Raw genomic sequence first — 17,557 nt, forward strand, 5'->3', positions numbered from 1 at the left:
CATTGGGCGTCGAGAAAGTACTTCCAAATTATCTTCTACATATTTAAAAATTTAAATATATTCATAGGGACCAAATTGGCTCGTATTGATCTGCTTAATTAACGTAAAGGCTTATTTTTTGGATTAAAAATTTTTTTTTTTTAAATCGGATATTAATAATATTATTTTATTTCCCATCAATAATTTCGAAAAAGGGAGCGTTTACGACGTTGCGCCAAACTTCAACGAGTAATTTAAGACCAACAAGAAGCAAATATTCCCATAAATGTAGAAGATTTTTTGGAAATACTATTGTAGCGCAACAAGGAAAAATGTGCAAATTTGCTATTGTTGCGCTACAATAGTATTTCCAAAAAATCTTCTACATTTATGGGAATATTTGCTTTTTATTGGTCTTAAATTACTCATTGAAGTTTGGCGCAGCGTCGTAAAGGCTCCCTTTTTCGAAATTATTGATGGGAAATAAAATATTATTATTAATATCCGATTAAATTTTTTTTTTAATCCAGAAATAAGCCTTTACGTTAATTAAGCAGATCAATACGAGCCAATTTGGTCCCTAAGAATATATTCAAATTTTTAAAATTGTAGAAGATAATTTGGAAATATTTTCTCGACGCGCAATGGATCCCCTTAACAATGAAAACTACTACCATTTAACAAACACCAACGGTATTTCAATCAAGTATATTCTCTTTTAATATGGGAAGCTTCTTAACACATACATAGCTATCGGACTGTGCGTGTATTGGGTTTCTAGGTGAAATCGAGCTAGGTCGGATGAGTGGGGGTAAAGGATAGTAGATGCCGTAGTTAGGTTTTAAACGTCTAAGAGTAAAAGCTCCGATTGAAACACCAGTCTCAGTCGGAAGAAAGTGCTTGATTAGGAAACAATTCGTTGGAAAGAAACTTTGAAAACAACTGTTCGAGAATGCACCGTCATGATATCTTAGCTTTCCGTAAACCGATTTTAACGTTTGTTGTCATATTAGAAAGATTATATAGGCATTATACAATGAACGTTTGATTAAATTTTTAATTAAATATACCGATCTTACAATAAATTCATCAAAAATGAAAATTAGATATTAGTCCATCTTCGCATAATAGAGGATAGTATTTTTTTTTAAATTAGTTGCCGTTGAGGCACTACCGGATCTTGATTTCATTGTACTAATGAATACAACCAGCATTAGCGTTACCCGATGTTCACAGCGAGGTGACTAAACAGTCGGATTTTGAGTTTCATTTTTACACATAACGTATAGGTAGCCGTATGGTGTTTTATTTTTGCAAACAGCTCCGATTACGTAGATATCGCCAGTCACTTTGAGCTTAAACGGTAAAAAATTTAAGATTGCCGAATCTGTAGTCTACATGAAATTATTGAGAAAATATTGAAGTAGTTATAATTTGGTTTTATTACCATTATCCAATTTTTTCTACTACTATTAGCCATGTAAATCAGAAACTTGCGTTCCTTTATCTTTCTCTGGAACTTTAATTTTAAACTACTGATTTTTACTAGTTTTAGTGATAAGTACACCTAGTTCACTGGATATTTGCTTTTTTAAAAATTGTGTTTAATACGTTGATTGCCGCGCGTGTTACAGTGAAATCTTCTTCAGGCCACGCGTACCGCGTAAACAATGTTATACAGATAAAAGACATCAAATTGGCCGATCAGAGATACGAGGGAATATAAAGAAAACAACAACTTATTGTCCAAGTTGTCCCGACCAACCCCAGCTTTGTATAGAATGTTATAAAGTTTTACATTCTACATAATTTTCTTAATAAACCTTGTTCGAATTACTTTTAATACAATAGTGTATATTAATGAAATTCTATTATAAATTTAAGTTTATATTAATAAATATAGTTTATATTAATTATTACTCAATAGTTTTGTTACTTCCTCTGCGAAATATTTTTTTAAACACATACGAATATCCATCGCAAGTAGTCAAATAAGTGTCACCCCAATAAGGGTGACGCGGCTCGATCCGAAGCTTGAGTGTCACCCGAATATAGGTGACGTGGCAGTCAACGTGTTAATTTTATAATATCGAATTTGTCTGTTTTCTTATCTATTTTTTTGAAAAGTATGTAACTTGAGCAGTAACCTATTAAAAAATATCTGACTACGTTATCAATAAAATTGTTGATATTCTATTTATTTTAGGAGACTGTCGCAAACGATTTCGTATAGCAACGAGATTATATGATATTCGAATCTCTGAACGTTAATAACTTAACCATACCGCAATAGGTGATATTGAACTACGTTTTCGGGAGAAAAAATTTGATCGTAGAAGGAGGTTAGTAAACGAATATAAATACAAGAATAATTCGCACTTCATTGCTGTACACTCGGGGAAATATATTCTGTCCAACTTAGAACCAAATGTTTTAAAAGGCCGTACTTCAATGGCGGTCAACACTTTTCCACATCACGCTAGTTACCTGGTCTAGCACGGAGTACCGAGCAATAAACCGAGAATAATCCAAGAACCCTAATATACCTGATACTCTAATCACTAATCCAAAATTACTATTTTTATATTATTAATCAAACATATTTGAAATTATTATGAATACATTCCTTGTATTTTTAACATAAAAATAAGTTTAAATACGACATTAATCAGACCATTATTTCTTTTAGTTATGCCTTGCAGTTGCTACTTTATTAAATATAAATTCTAATAAAAATTCAATTTTATTATATATCTTCGTTGTGCATTAAGTTAAAATAAATGTCCAAAATATTGGAAAGGATATAAACATATCATTAAAAACTTAACAAATATAAATTTTAGTTAAAGATATAATTGAGAAATTAATGTAAATATTTAAAAATACTATCTTCAAAAAGAAAAAGGTTAATTATTTCATAAAATTAAAAATTTCAATTTTGTTATTATGATTCTGCTACGGGTTAATTGATGTTTATTTGGATTATTTATATACATATTATAATAAAATAAATTTGATTCTTATCAGATTTTAATAAAATGAGAGATGCAACATATAACTAATACAGAAATAATAGTCCGAATATAACGTCATGTTTGGATTCATTTTCATGTTAAAAATACAAGGAATGTATTCATAATAATTTCAAATATGTTTGATTAATAATATAAAAATTGTAATTTTGGATTAGTGATTAGAGTATCAGGTATATTAGGGTTCTTGGATTGTTCTCGGTTTATTGCTCGGGACCCTCAGGACTCGGTGCTAGACCAGGTAACTAGCGTGATGTGGAAAAGTGTTGACCGCTACTGAAGTACGGCCCTTTAAAACATTTGGTTGTAAGTTGGACAGAATACATTTCCCCGAGTGTACTAGCTAAGCAAAACTGAAATGTTCATATCGGTTTATATGAAATTGAGCTTACCTTGGCTATTTCTGGATCTACTGCCAGTAGGTATTTATGAGATCTACATTATCAACCGTACCACGTAACCCTAAATCAAGCTACATTTCTAAATTATTATCAACAAAGAATGATATTTTGCTAATGGGCAGCACAACAAATTATTAATGATAATAATTTTGTTAACTAAGTTTTCTTCAATTGTGAGGCTATCTTTGAGAGCATTGGTACATTAAACTGCCATATAATTCTCATTATTGGTCTGCAATTAATAGGAAACCCTACACCGACATTACAGGGCAAAAACTATTTCGCATGTAGGTCTTCATTTGTTGACGGATTGTAAAGTTATTAAATGTTTTTGGAAATGCCAGAAGCTTATCTACTAAATTACGTTGGGAAATTTAACAAAAAATGAAAAAGATTTTTGTTTAAATAAATATATTAATATTATGGAGAAACAACAAATAAATCGCAAAATCTCCTAACGTTCTTTAGTAGATAATGTTTTTGCGTTTCCAAAAAGTCCAGAAAAATGAAAATCCGTCCCGAAATGACGATGCTGCATTTGAAATAAATAATGGAAGAATTTCGTGTTGGCGACTTCCCGTACACGAAATTCTTCCATTAATTATTTCAAATGCAGCGTCATCATTTCTGGACGGATTTGCATTTTTGTGGACTTTTAGAAAACGTAAAAACATTATTTACTAAAGTACGTTGGGGGATTTTGCGATTTATTTGTTGTTTCTCAATAATGTTAATATATTTATTTAAAAAATAAAATTTTGTTTCATTCTTTATTAATTTTCCCAACGTACTTTAGTAGATAATCTTCTGGCATTTCCAAAAATATGTAATAACTTTACAATCCATCAACAAATGAAAACGCTGCATGCGAAATAGTTTTTGCCCTGTAATGTCGGTATACGGATTGCCGTTAAATCAACTTAATGGTGGTGAAAAATAATTTCAAAATATATTAGCCGTAAACAAATTTGATGTAGTTATTAAACATGACTATAATGTATTAATCTGATTTTTAGAAGCCATAGATAAATTATATAAGCATATAAGCATTCAAACTGACCCTGATTTTGATACTCTTGACACGAAAAACATTACAGTTATAATTTGTTCATTATACAAGAATGAAGTGTCAACGTCAACTACGATTACACAAAACACAAAACCTTATACTAATACAAAGATAATTATAACTGAAGAAAACTTGTCAAAATCCTTAAGTGAACTAGAATATTCATTTACACACACACACAAAGAAACAGCTAATAAAATACTTGGTCCGGACTGGGAAACACAAAATAATTTGTATGTCTTTGAATCGATTGAGTCTGGTGAAGCCATGAAATCTCTAAATGGAGTTTCTATATTATTATTAAACATTTTGTTACAGAGTTCAGTGCACTTGGTCAAAACGGCCAACCACACTTTTACAAAAAACTCTCAGAATAAAATCGGTTATTTCTTTTTTTAATGAAATTAAAACTTAGACTAAGTTCTTCATCACATTGGTTAAAATATTTCAAGTGAAAAGATAAACAGCGTCAATAATATTTGTCCGTTTGTTAGATTCATTAATTATAAGCCTTAAAAATTGGTTGTTTCGCCTATCCAAAAATACTGTCAAAGATACCAAGCCTATCACTTTTAAAAACTATCCCCAATGTCGGGCCATAATCGATTGCACAAAAATAGCTTGTGACACACCTATATAAGTGGAGAAACGAGTACTACTGTATTCAAATTATAAAGGTAGCTTTACTATAAAATTTCTATTCACTGTAACTCAATCACAGCTGATTACTTTTGTTTCAAAAGGATACGCTGGACGGCCTACAGATAGTTTCATAACAAGCGATACAGGATTTTTGAATTTTTTAGAGCCGGGAGATGAGACGGTTAGTGATAAGTGCTCTTTCCGCAAATAAAAAGCGTATACTAGAAAAACAATGCACTCTTGTAAAGCCATCATTCGCATTGGAAGCTCAATTTACTCTAAAAGAAGTGTTTCAAAAATATTAGATACCACCTGTACCTATACATATTGAAGAGGCTACACAAAGAGTGAAAGTATTGAATATTTCAATCATATTAATGTTGAATTTTTCGATAGAATTGATGATATAGGGCCGTTTCAACCAAATGTACAGTTAACTAATGGTTAAGTAAACTCAAGTTATTATAAACGACGTTTAAACCGCCATTTAAGTTAAGTCGGTTTCATCCAGATGAAAATAGCTACGGTTTAACTAACCTTGTACCCTATTCAAGAAAACTCTTTGAAGTCAAACGTGATTGGTTAATTAAAGCACCCTATTTACTGTGTCCAGAGCATTTTGGAACAACCTTATAACCGTGACAATTTTTATGGTAACCAAAACAAACTAACCATGCACTGATGCACCTGTGGCATACATTCTTGTGCGAGCAATAGTTGCTGCAGTGGAGAAGTGGAGATGTTGCATTATTACTATATAAAAAATATAATCAAGACAAAATTATTATTTAATTGTATATATATTTATGTTACATATATATGTGTGTATATACAGGTTGTACCAATTTAAACGCCCCCGAGCTTAGATACAAAACGACACATATTTCATTAATTATAAGAGATATTCCTTTTCTACGTATGGCCTTTCTAAAAACAAATAAAAAAAGACTTCGAAAAGATTAGGTGTACAAATAAAATATCTCTTATAATTAAAGAGATTCCTCTTTTTCTATCTAAGCTCTGCGGCGTGTTTAATAAGTAGTACATTTTGTATATGTGCTTTATTTGTGTAAATTATATTTATATAGAAAAAACTTCTATATACTTTTCTGTTGTAAATTGTAGATTTACTTTTATCAGATTTAATATGCGTAAAACGGTATATTTGTTTAACCTAAATCGCATTTTAAACTCTTCTTCGTCTAATTCGAGCAGATAGTTAATCTTATTTTTCATTTTTCGAGGTCTTCTTAAAATTTGTATAAATTCTTCGTCATCTGACGATGATATAATATCAAACAAATGATTTGCCATTATTATTTAAATGTTTTAGAAACTTTAAAACTCCAGGTGTATTTTTCCTAGGTTCTTTTTATTAAACGCTAGTTAAACTCATAAACGGTCAAAATTGACCGTTTAAATTAATCCCGGTTTAGTTTATTTTACCCAGCGTTTAAATTTTGGTTGAAATGACAAAGTGTCTTAAACCTTAGGTTAGAGACCCTAGAGTCCTTAAGGTTAAACCTCGGTTAAAGAGTTTGGTTGAAACGACCCATAACATTTTTAATTTGTATATTAAGTAACAATAAGGAACCTGTAATTAGAATAACATAAATACTGTTTATATCAACAAAATATGTAAATACTTTTATTTTTATATGTACAAAAACAATAAATTATTTAAATCATATACTAAATTATTTAAGGAGACCCCTGCGTGTAATGTCTCCAACTCGGACATATCATTTTTTAAAGTTTAGAACACGCTGAATCTAACGGTACCCTTATTTATACCGCTTATCAGTCAAAAACTCAAAAAATTTTAGCTCAAAATAAGCATTTTTAACATGGACTCTTATGGCAAAGTTGAATCAATTAATTACGAATGAAATCTTATTTGTCCAGTAATGTAATTACATCAGTCTTGTAAGAGAAAAATTCTCTTCTTTCAAACGACATTAATGAAAATATCGGTTATCGAGCTGAAAAAAGAGATATTAGCGAAAGTTTGAATGAATTAAGGGTATTTCAGGCAGCTGTAAGGGAGTCAGCTGAGCGCCATTTTGGGTACAGCGTTCGGAAGAAGTGCGCACAATTTAAGATTATAATTTCAAACAAAAACATTGAATAAAAAATAAATAGTCATAATTGTATTTTTTATTTTAATTAATTATGTCTTAGCTATATATCACCCATCGGCGCGCATGCGCAGAAGACGAATCTGTCCTTCTGGGATAATTTCATTCAATGCCGATCCTAAAATATTATCTGTATTAATATTTATTGAATTGTTAATGTTTATATTATTAGAAGTTTGCTGCATTTATATACATTATAAATACATTTAAGATTTTTAAGTATAAATATATGCATAAAAGTTATCATCAAATTTTCGATTCAATTTGATTAGTATGGTAGACGCAGGAGCTACCCTAATTTATTGAGATATTATCATTAGAAGCGTCAAGTGCTGGTAACAGTCTAATGAAGTGAGTGTAATAAAATAAGGTAATTGTACAGAAAGACTATTTCCCTAGGAGGGGAGTATTCATGATGTCATTCGAAAGGTCATGCTTTAAGGACTTCGAAAACTTCGAGGTCACTTAGTGGTCACGTACCCTTGAAATGTTATAGGGGTTAAAATATTATAAGAAGTGAAGGTGAATGGTTAAAACAAGACCTTCCCTCTATCCGGAGGGAGGAGGTATTTCATGTCGTCGTTCAAAAAGTTATATCTTAAGTATTTTAAAGTCGTCAAGGTCACATGGCGATTACGTTCCTTTGAGAAGCTATTCATTTTAAAAAATCTTCGCAGGACTGTATTTCATGCGCTCTGCGTATTGTTCAGTATATACACACATGTAGGCTTAGTATCCTGTTGTCTTTTTCGCGGATAATATACTCTTTTGAGCGAATTCTAATGAAAATTAATAGGTATGTTTATAATTGTATTAAATATTTGATGAGTTATATTGTTTCTATTAAACGGTTTCTAATGATATTAGCATTTATATCAATATTTTTAATATGTATATCCAGGATTTTAAATGGTAACCCTACATATATGGGGGTATTTTTTCAGAAAACGGGAGAGGGTTATAAACAGAAACGCTGTACCTTTCTTGTGGTATCGTAATTAATACATTTATAAACATACTTATTAATTTTTATTAGAATTCGTTTAAAAAAGTATATTATTCGGGAAGAAGAAGACAGGATAGTAAACCTACATGTATGTATGTACTGAATGATACACAGAGCATATTAAATACAGTCCTACGAACATTTTTTATACAATAGCTTCTCAAAGGAGCGTAATCGCTAACTGACCTTGACGACTTTAAAAATGCTTAAGGTATAACCTTTTGAATGACTACACAAAATCCATCCTCCCTCAGATTAGAGGGAAGGTCATTTTTTAATCATTTACTTTCACTTCTCATAATATTTTAACCCCTATATTATTTCAAGGACACGTGACCACAAAGTAACCTAGAAAGTTTCGAAGTCTTTAAAGTATGACCTTTCGAATGACATCATGAATACACCCCTCTAAGGGTAGCTAGTCTTTTCATAAAACTAACCAAACATATCCTAGGAGATTGTAGAATAAATATATTTGAGAACATATAGTTCAAATTTCAAGTGAATCGGATATTTGCTCTTTGAATTAGAATGACAGCTAATTTGAAAGACCGCTTCGGGAAAGTAGCGTTTACAGTTTTCAGGTGCTACTATGATAATTGGCTCTAAAACAACTTTAAATGGCAACATTGCGTTTTCCAACAATCGTACAGTTATATTTCCTAATATAATGCTGATGTACTATTTACAATGTCACAAGTTCAACGGTAGCAATATCGCAAACGCATTAAATCACACCTCCATCCTCCGGTAGTTAAAACTGCGAACGAGTGCTCTTCTAAAGGCTAAACATTCGAAAAATATTATAGATAGCACCTTCAAATTGTAAAAAAACGTTCTTGAACATAAGAACTACCGAAAAGGGCAAAAAATCGAATTTTTTAGTGTCACACAGGTATAGCCCATCAATTCACATATATTTAACGTACCTTTAAATCTAAAATATATACAGGGTGTATCAGCAATCATGCTTTTAATATTAACCACATATTCTTTAGCATAAACTATGTCGAAAAGTCCTATATTATGACATCCGGAATAGCATCATTGCTGAGATAAATCAATTTTAAAGTGATAAATCAGGGCTTTATTTCAACGGAAAAATTCTTTTACTTTCACTTTCGTTGGCAGTTCCCCTTCAAAGAACAAAAGAAGTTTGTACTTCTCCGCCGATCCGTATTGTCGTACACGTATATACACACACGCACGCAACTACGTCGATTATTAATATTACCTTTTAATGCCTTACATTCTCGATTCTGATGCTGATGAAATTCATTTTACGCCTATTTTTAAAGGGATCATCGAGAACATCCATTTAGTTTAAAAGTCTGGAGAATAATACGGCATTACTCGTAGATTAATTTTCAAGTCGTTTTATCTTTTCAGTGACGCGACATACGAACTGCACTGAGATATAGTCAAGAAATAAGTATTATATTAAAAAAGCTATTATAAGAAATTGTATTTTTTTCTGTTTTTAAAAATCTTACTGTTTTATCAGATAGAGCAGTATACTGTGTGCATCATTGGAAGATCAAAATGGCTCGAAAATAGATTCGCAAGTAGGACCATAGTCTTCTCTGGAAATTTCAATCTAAGTGGATAGGTTGAGGGATCCCTTTAAGGATAAATAAGTCTTTTTTCATTTTATGAAGGGACAAGCCAAAAAATTAAGAATCATTTTTTCTTTATGCTGCAGATTGTTCATAGTTTTGCCTTTTTGCATAATGTCTGCCTAAATGGAATTGCCAGTAAAAGTAGCCAATTCTTAGACCAAATTCTATTTTTATATGACAAGAATTTGATATGGTCACCAAAATTAAATATTTTACAATCCACCAAGCAAATCGTAATACACTGAAAAAGAAAAAAGTATAAGTATTTACTAACCTATCTTAAATATTCTCGTACCTAAGAGCGTGCAAAGACTATGAATTATAATCTACAGCATTAACCAAAAATTATTTTTAATTTTGTAGCTTGTCCTTTCATAAAATGAAAAAAGGCTCATTTATTCTTAAAGGGATCCTTCAGGTTCTCCACTTATTAAGCCAAAATTTTGAGATAAGACTATGGTGTTTCGACATTTGTATTTAATTATTATTAGTGAGGTAACAGGCTTCGGTTGAGGGTAACTTTTTGATAATAAGAAACACTGTTGATATGGGAAAAAGCCTTTCGGCATAAAAAAACCAGTTTATTATGTAATGTTTATAATTGTATGTATTAGTCACAATTAACTTATTAAGTCGGCGCAGTGGCCAATGGAGAATCAATCTCGCTTTTTATCTATATTTGGCAAATATAGTCAATGGGATTTCTCCCGATTTTTCTTATAGATTGTTGGGTACATGATATTTGTATCATGCCGGAAAGTTGTCACTGATCTATCTATTTTTCGATCCCCTCATCACCTTCACTCGCTCTTAGCTCTACCGTCTCTCGAGAGATCCCGAACTCTCCCGAGCTTAGACGAGTCCGACTCTAGCGCTCATCTACACTATTGCTCAATAATCTTGCGTCAGGCGAGGGGTAGTGGGGATAAGAGGGTCAAGGGGTTATCTAGGGAATTCTAGTGGACACCGTCAAATTTTAGATCGGCTATCCCTGTGACGTCAAAAGAGCTGTCAAAACCTAAATTAACCTGTATTTTGAAGAAATACAGAAAGATAAATATTTTTAAAAAACGAATAAAAGGAAAGAAAGAAAGGATTTTAATAAATATATAAAGAAAAAATATCAGATGAGTATTAGTTAATAGGAAATGTTAAAGTAATTATAAATTATTAAGAAAATATACTTTGTGGTTTTTTTATATATGTTACAGGTTAAATGCTGTTTCTGATGAGTTTAAATTACAGCAAAGAAATATATATAGACCAATGCATAAAAAAGGACTAATTTATGAAGCATTTCTGTGTGGACCAGTTATTTCAATAATTATGGTTTAATTATGTTATAATAGTGATTGTGAAAGCGTTTGGTGTATATACACAAAGAAATTCTATTATAAATTAATAATTATATATAATAATGTGTTGATTCCTATTACTATAAATTAAAGCTAGTTCAATTAAAATACTCGTTCTCTTTCTTCCTTATCCAAATTCTATACATACATAGTAATTAGATATTCTCATAGAATCTATCCTTTAAACTAATTAAATTGCAACTATTTGAAATGTGCAAGTCATAACTATTTGCTTCAATTATTTGTATTATTCAATGCGAGACAAATTGCATAGAGACTCTTCAAATTTCTTATTGATCTGTCACATTCTTTCACATCTTGTGTGACATTTATTTGCCTTGATTGTTCCTTCTTCTTCTAGTTTTCAACATATACCAATATTTCTCTAGATATTTTCAAATACGCTGAAGTATGCTTATTCTGCTGTCTAATTGATTCTATCAATGTGAGGATGATAGGTAAGCTATTGCTCTATTAAATTTGAAGAATCTAGACACTTCACTTAATTTATTGTACTTAAATATAATGTTTGGTACTTCGTCTACATGATATCTTTTCTTTACATTTGACAGGATATTGTCCTCCAATACATTCATGTATACTGCTAAGTTAATCTTGTTTTCAGCTTCAAATAATTTTCCAACTACATATTTGGATATCCATTCCTAATATACAATACTTATTTTGTTACTCCTATTTGTTGTTGAGAATTATCTGTCTTAAATCCTTAATTTATCTAGTCGCCATATATATATTCTATTATTTTCAGATGATTGATATATCTTACTACCAATTCTGTCAACATTATAATAGGAGTAACAAAATAAATATATTCTATATTCAAAATGTATATCCAAACACGTAGTTGAAAAACTATTCGAAGCTGAAAGCAAAATGAACTCATTAGTATACACATACCTTCTAAAGAACTTTATCTTCCCAAGTACTATGAAAACATATCTCACAAAAGAGATACCAAATTTAAATAACATCATTCAAATGCCTATTTTTCAAATTTAACTAGACAATGGTTTATCAATGATTTCAATATTTATAAAATTAATTAGAGATCAGCAGAATCATCAGATCTGCGTGTAATAATTAATGATTGTAAAATTATTTTTATATGTTATAGACTAGAAGAAAATAGTGCAAAGGAGGCATATAAATGTCATAAAAGATAATATGTAGAAGGATGTGACATATTAATAAGAAATTTGCAGAGGCTCTATGCAATTTCTCTTACAATGAATAATAAATATCATTGAAGCAAATAGTTATGACTTGCACATTCCAAATAGTTACAATTTAATTAGTTTAAAGAATAGATTCTACGAGAATATGTAATTACTATGTATGTATAGAATTCAGATAAGGAGGAAAGAAAAAGAATATTTTAATTGAACTAGCTTTAATTTATAGTAATAAGAATCAACACATTATTATATATAATTATTAATTTATAATAAAATTTCTTTGTGTATATACACCAAACGCTTACACATTCACTATTAGAACATTACATCATAATTATTGAAATGACTGGTCCACACAGAAATGCTTCATAAATTAGTCCTTTTTTATTTATTGGTCTATATATATTTCTTTTCTGTAATTTAAGCTCATCAGAAACAGCATTTAACCTGTAACAGAAATAAAAAAACCACAAAGTATATTTTCTTAATAATTAACAATTACTTTAACATTTCCTATTAACTAATACTCATCTGATATTTTTTCTTTATGTATTTATTAAAATCCTTTCTTTCTTTCTTCTTATTTGTTTTTTAAAAATATTTATGTTTCTGTATTTCTTCAAAATACAGGTTAATTTAGCTTTTGACAGCTCTTTTGCGCCAAGGGATAGCCGATCAAAAATTTGACGGTGTCCACTAGAATTCCCTAGATAACCCCTTGCCTCTCTTATCCCCACTGCCCCTCGCCTGACGCAAGATTATTGAGCAATAGTGTACAAAAGACGTCATATTGACGAACTATTCATACATACTCCCCCCGTTGAGAGTATGACGATCATGATAAAAAATATAAAATAACTTATTATTTTTTTTTTCAAAAAATGAATATAAATGAAAAAAATCGTATTATCATTAAAATACCACGTACAAAGAATATAAATTTAAATTAAATCTTTGATCTAATTAGAAATCAACATAAAATTCAAATTAAGTAATGTTAATTAACGGACATAAAAGTGTAACATTGCGCTTAAAAGTTCCATTCGCTGTTTTAAAAGTAACGACTCGGATCACTCCGTCATCTCTAGGATGCACATCCAAGACCCGTCCTAATGGCCATCTCATACAGGGTTGTTGTTTATCAATGATGATGACAATAGAGTCAAGCTTGATCGGAATTCCTGGTTTCATCAATTTTTGACGCCTTTGTAGCTCGTTAAGATACTCCATATGCCACCTTTTCCAGAAATCTTGCCGGATTTTGGTTATTATGAGCCAAGTGTTGAGTCGGTTATCTGGAATTTACAAAGCGTTAGTTTCTGGTAGCATGTTAAATGGTCGTCCGACTAATAAATGGGGTGGGGTTAATGCTTGCGGATCATTCGGATCTGCTGATAAAGGGCATAACGGCCGAGAATTTAAAATCGCTTCAACTTCGACAGCGAAGGTGTTGAGCTCCTCGTATGTCAAGAAACGATCACCTACTACTCGTCGGAAATGATGCTTAAATGACTTCACAGCTGATTTCCACGTTCCTCAAAAATGAGGAGATAGTGGTGGATTGAAATGCCATTTAATTTTTCTTGATACAGAAAAATCATAAATAGTTTCCTTAAAATTATTTGATTCAATGAGTGCATAGAGATCGCGCAATTGTCGATTAGCACCAACGAATTTCGTCCCATTGTCAGAATACATATCGGTAGGAATTGCCCGTCTTGAGATGAACCGACGCAAAGCCGCTAAAAACGCTTCAGTCGTCATTTCAGTAACGATTTCGATGTGCACCGCCTTGGTCGTCATACATATGAACACGCATCCGTATGTTTTTATTTCACCCTTGTTACGAAATTTTTTTTCTTTAATAAACATGGGACAAAAATAGTCAACTCCAGTATGTTGAGAAGAAAACGTATTCGCTAATCTTGACTTGGGTAAATCTGCCATTCGGTATTCCACGGGAGTTACTTTATATCTTATGCAACGTATACAATGGCGTATGATTTTTCGGACCTGGTTTTTCCCGTTAAATAGCCAGAAACGTGATCTTAAAGTATATAGAGTAGACTGAATGCCTGCATGATAGCTTTTTTCATGAGTCTCCCGTATTATCAAGTCAGTGACATGATGGTAAGTCGGTAATAATATCGAATATTTTTGACTCAGAGGGATATCAGCATTACGTAGCCGCCCTCCTACGCATAAAATATTTCCCGAATTGATAAACGGACACAGTAATAGAAATTTTGTACCCTTTACTCCCTTGGAATTTGTCAAACGATCTATTACTTCCGCGAATTGATCAGCTTGTATCATTCTAATTATCCTTCTTTCGGCCGCATTGATTTCATCGATAGTTAATAGACCTTTATTTTTACATGTAGGTAAAATTCGCATGCAATATGCTATTACTCTTACAAGTCTCGAATAAGACGAAAATCTCAAAAAAATGTCGTTTGTGTTTGCACTTGCTACTAAGCAAGCTGGTTTGCGTAATCCTGGCAATTCTATATTGGATGTAATCGATGTAACCGGCCAAGATTCTTCCCTATTCTTCAACCAATCGGGACCTTCGAACCACATTCGGTTTTTTATGAATTCTTTCGGTGACTGTCCACGCGATATGGCGTCCGCTGGATTTTGATTTGTGCATACATGACGCCACTCTATGTTTTTATCCCTCAACGTTTGAATCTCAGCTACCCTATTTGCTTCAAAAACTTTAAGTTCTTGTGTTGGTTTCTTTAACCAGTGCAACACAATTGTTGAGTCTGACCAAAAAATTATTCTGTCAATTTGCACGTCTAACATGGGTTGCACCTCGCGATATAAACGTGTAAGAGTTAAAGCGCCACATAATTCTAATCGAGGAATAGTTATTTCTTTCATAGGCGCAACTCGAGATTTAGCGCAAAGTAAATTTACTAAAGTCTTGTTTCGACCGTCGCATGATCGAATGTACAAACAGGCGCCATACCCTAATTTACTCGCATCACAAAAACCATGTAATTCAATTCTTACTGCCTCATTTATCATTAAACGACGATTGACTTTTAATTCGTTGATTAGCGGCAATTGGCTAGAAAAAGACCCATAATGAATATAAATCACTAGGTAATGATTCATCCCATGCAATTTTTGTTATCCAACACCTTTGCATCATAACCTTTGCCGCAAAGACGATTGGTCCAATCAGTTGTAGAGGATCGAAGATTTTGGTAATTTTTGAGAATATTTGACGTTTAGTGACCCTTTCCAAAGTTACGTTTGATTCGAATGTATAAAAGATTTTATCATATTGGGCATTCCATGATACGCCCAAAGTCTTAAATGTGGAATTTGGATTTACCAGAAAATCTACGTCAATGACGCGTTCATGAAGATCTATCAAAGCCTTAGGTTCGTTAGAAGCCCACTATCGGATATTAAATATTCCATATTTCAATGAACTAATTAATTCGTCTCGTATTGCGATAAGTTCTTCTAACTTGTCCGCTCCGGTCAAGAGATCGTCTACGTATAAGTGTTTTTTTAATATTTTCGAACCTAATGGAAATCGCCTTTGTTCATCGTTCGCCAGCTGATGAAGTGTACGAATTGCCAGAAATGGGGCTGAAGATATACCAAAGGTAACAGTATTCAGTTGATAAGTACTGATCTCTCCTCGGTTATACCATAGTATTTGCTGGTATTTTCGATCTTTTGGATGGATTAATACTTGTCTGTACATTTTTTCAATGTCAGCAATTAATACATACTTGTATGTGCGGAATCTCACTAAATGTTCAAACAGAGTATCTTGAATTGTTGGACCGATCATTAATGAATCATTTAAGGATATTCCTCTACTGCCCTTGGCAGAAGCGTCAAATACCACTCGTAGTTTTCTCGTTTCACTCGTGTCCTTCTTGACTGCATGATGTGGTAGGTAACAACCATCCTCCTCTTTGTTAGTTTTTAAATACACATGTCCTGATTCTAAATAATCGTTAATTACCTTCTCGTATTCATTCTTAAAGGAAGGATCTGAGTTAAATTTCCTCTGCAGTCCATGAAACCTTCGTAAGGCCATTGTATGTGTATTTCCGAAATTCCGATGAGATATTCGAAAAGGTAGGCCAACAATGTATCGACCTTCATCGTTTCTACTAATGTTGTGAATATAATGATTTTCACATTCCTCAATTAAAGACTCGGACGACTTATGCTGAATAGCGGTGGTATCCTCTAATAACCAAAACTTTTCTATTTGTTCCTTCAATTCCGTCATATTACACAGAGCTGTTTTCCTTGACATTGATTTATTCATACCGCCTGCTACAACCCATCCCAATTGAGTTTTTTGCAATATTAGATCGTTAGAATCTGGTGATAAATTGATCTAGCCGATCGAAAACAATGATAGAGTAGCGCCCGATCAAATGAGCAAATCAACTGATTGAGGAATATGAAATTGGAGATCTGCTAGTTTTATATTAAGGGGAATTTTGACTGAATTGCGAGGGAACGCGTCATTCGGCACTAAATCCACGATTTTTGGAATTACTAAAAAAGACAAAGATTTCTTAAAATCATTATGGATAGAATATATCTATGTTTCTATGAGCCCGTCTGACAAGGTGGACATTTCATTTATTGCTCCTACCGTGATTGATAAAGGTCGCATTGGTAAATCTAACGCCTCTGCAAAGGTCCGAGTCATAAAATGTGCCGTTACGCATGTGTCTAGTAAGGCTCTTCCTTTTATAAATTCACCTAACTTATTTTTAACTCGTACTACCGCACTCATCATCAATTGAGAGGGGGGAATTCGCGTTAAAGATTTAAGTGCAATTATTTCGTGATTCAAAAATTGTACCTGTTTTTCTTCATTTCCTGGCGTCACACTGGCTGCAGCGCTCTTACTCTCTTCTTTCTTTGTTATATTAATGGCCGCTTGTTTTGATTTGGAATCATGTAATGTAATATGAAGAAACGCGTTGCATAGACGGCATCTTGATGTACTATTACATCGTCCGGTATGCCTTCGTAAACAATTCCTACATAGCTGATGCTTTTTTATAGCTTCCCAACGATTTGATACGTTTAGTTTAATAAATTCAGGACACCTCGATATATAG

General features: G+C 32.1%; 2 protein-coding genes across 2 annotated transcripts in view; one reads left to right on the forward strand and one right to left on the reverse strand.

Annotated features, from left to right (window-relative positions):
* Nucleotides 1-17,557, forward strand: part of LOC136784022 (synaptic vesicle glycoprotein 2B-like) — a 162,711-nt gene that overhangs the window by 43,761 nt on the left and 101,393 nt on the right. The window lies entirely within an intron of this gene.
* Nucleotides 13,974-16,707, reverse strand: LOC136784029 (uncharacterized). Its single transcript, XM_066744483.1, has 3 exons — nucleotides 15,955-16,707; nucleotides 15,590-15,852; nucleotides 13,974-15,516 (listed from the first exon to the last, which is right to left on the reverse strand). The coding sequence occupies exons 1-3, from the start codon at nucleotides 16,705-16,707 to the stop codon at nucleotides 13,974-13,976; spliced, it is 2,559 nt and encodes an 852-aa protein (XP_066600580.1).

This window comes from Prorops nasuta, unplaced genomic scaffold (genome assembly GCF_024137725.1).
Source record: "Prorops nasuta isolate Cenicafe-Biocafe unplaced genomic scaffold, Cenicafe_Pnas_1.2 PNAS00045, whole genome shotgun sequence".
NCBI classification, from domain to species: Eukaryota; Metazoa; Arthropoda; class Insecta; order Hymenoptera; family Bethylidae; genus Prorops; species Prorops nasuta.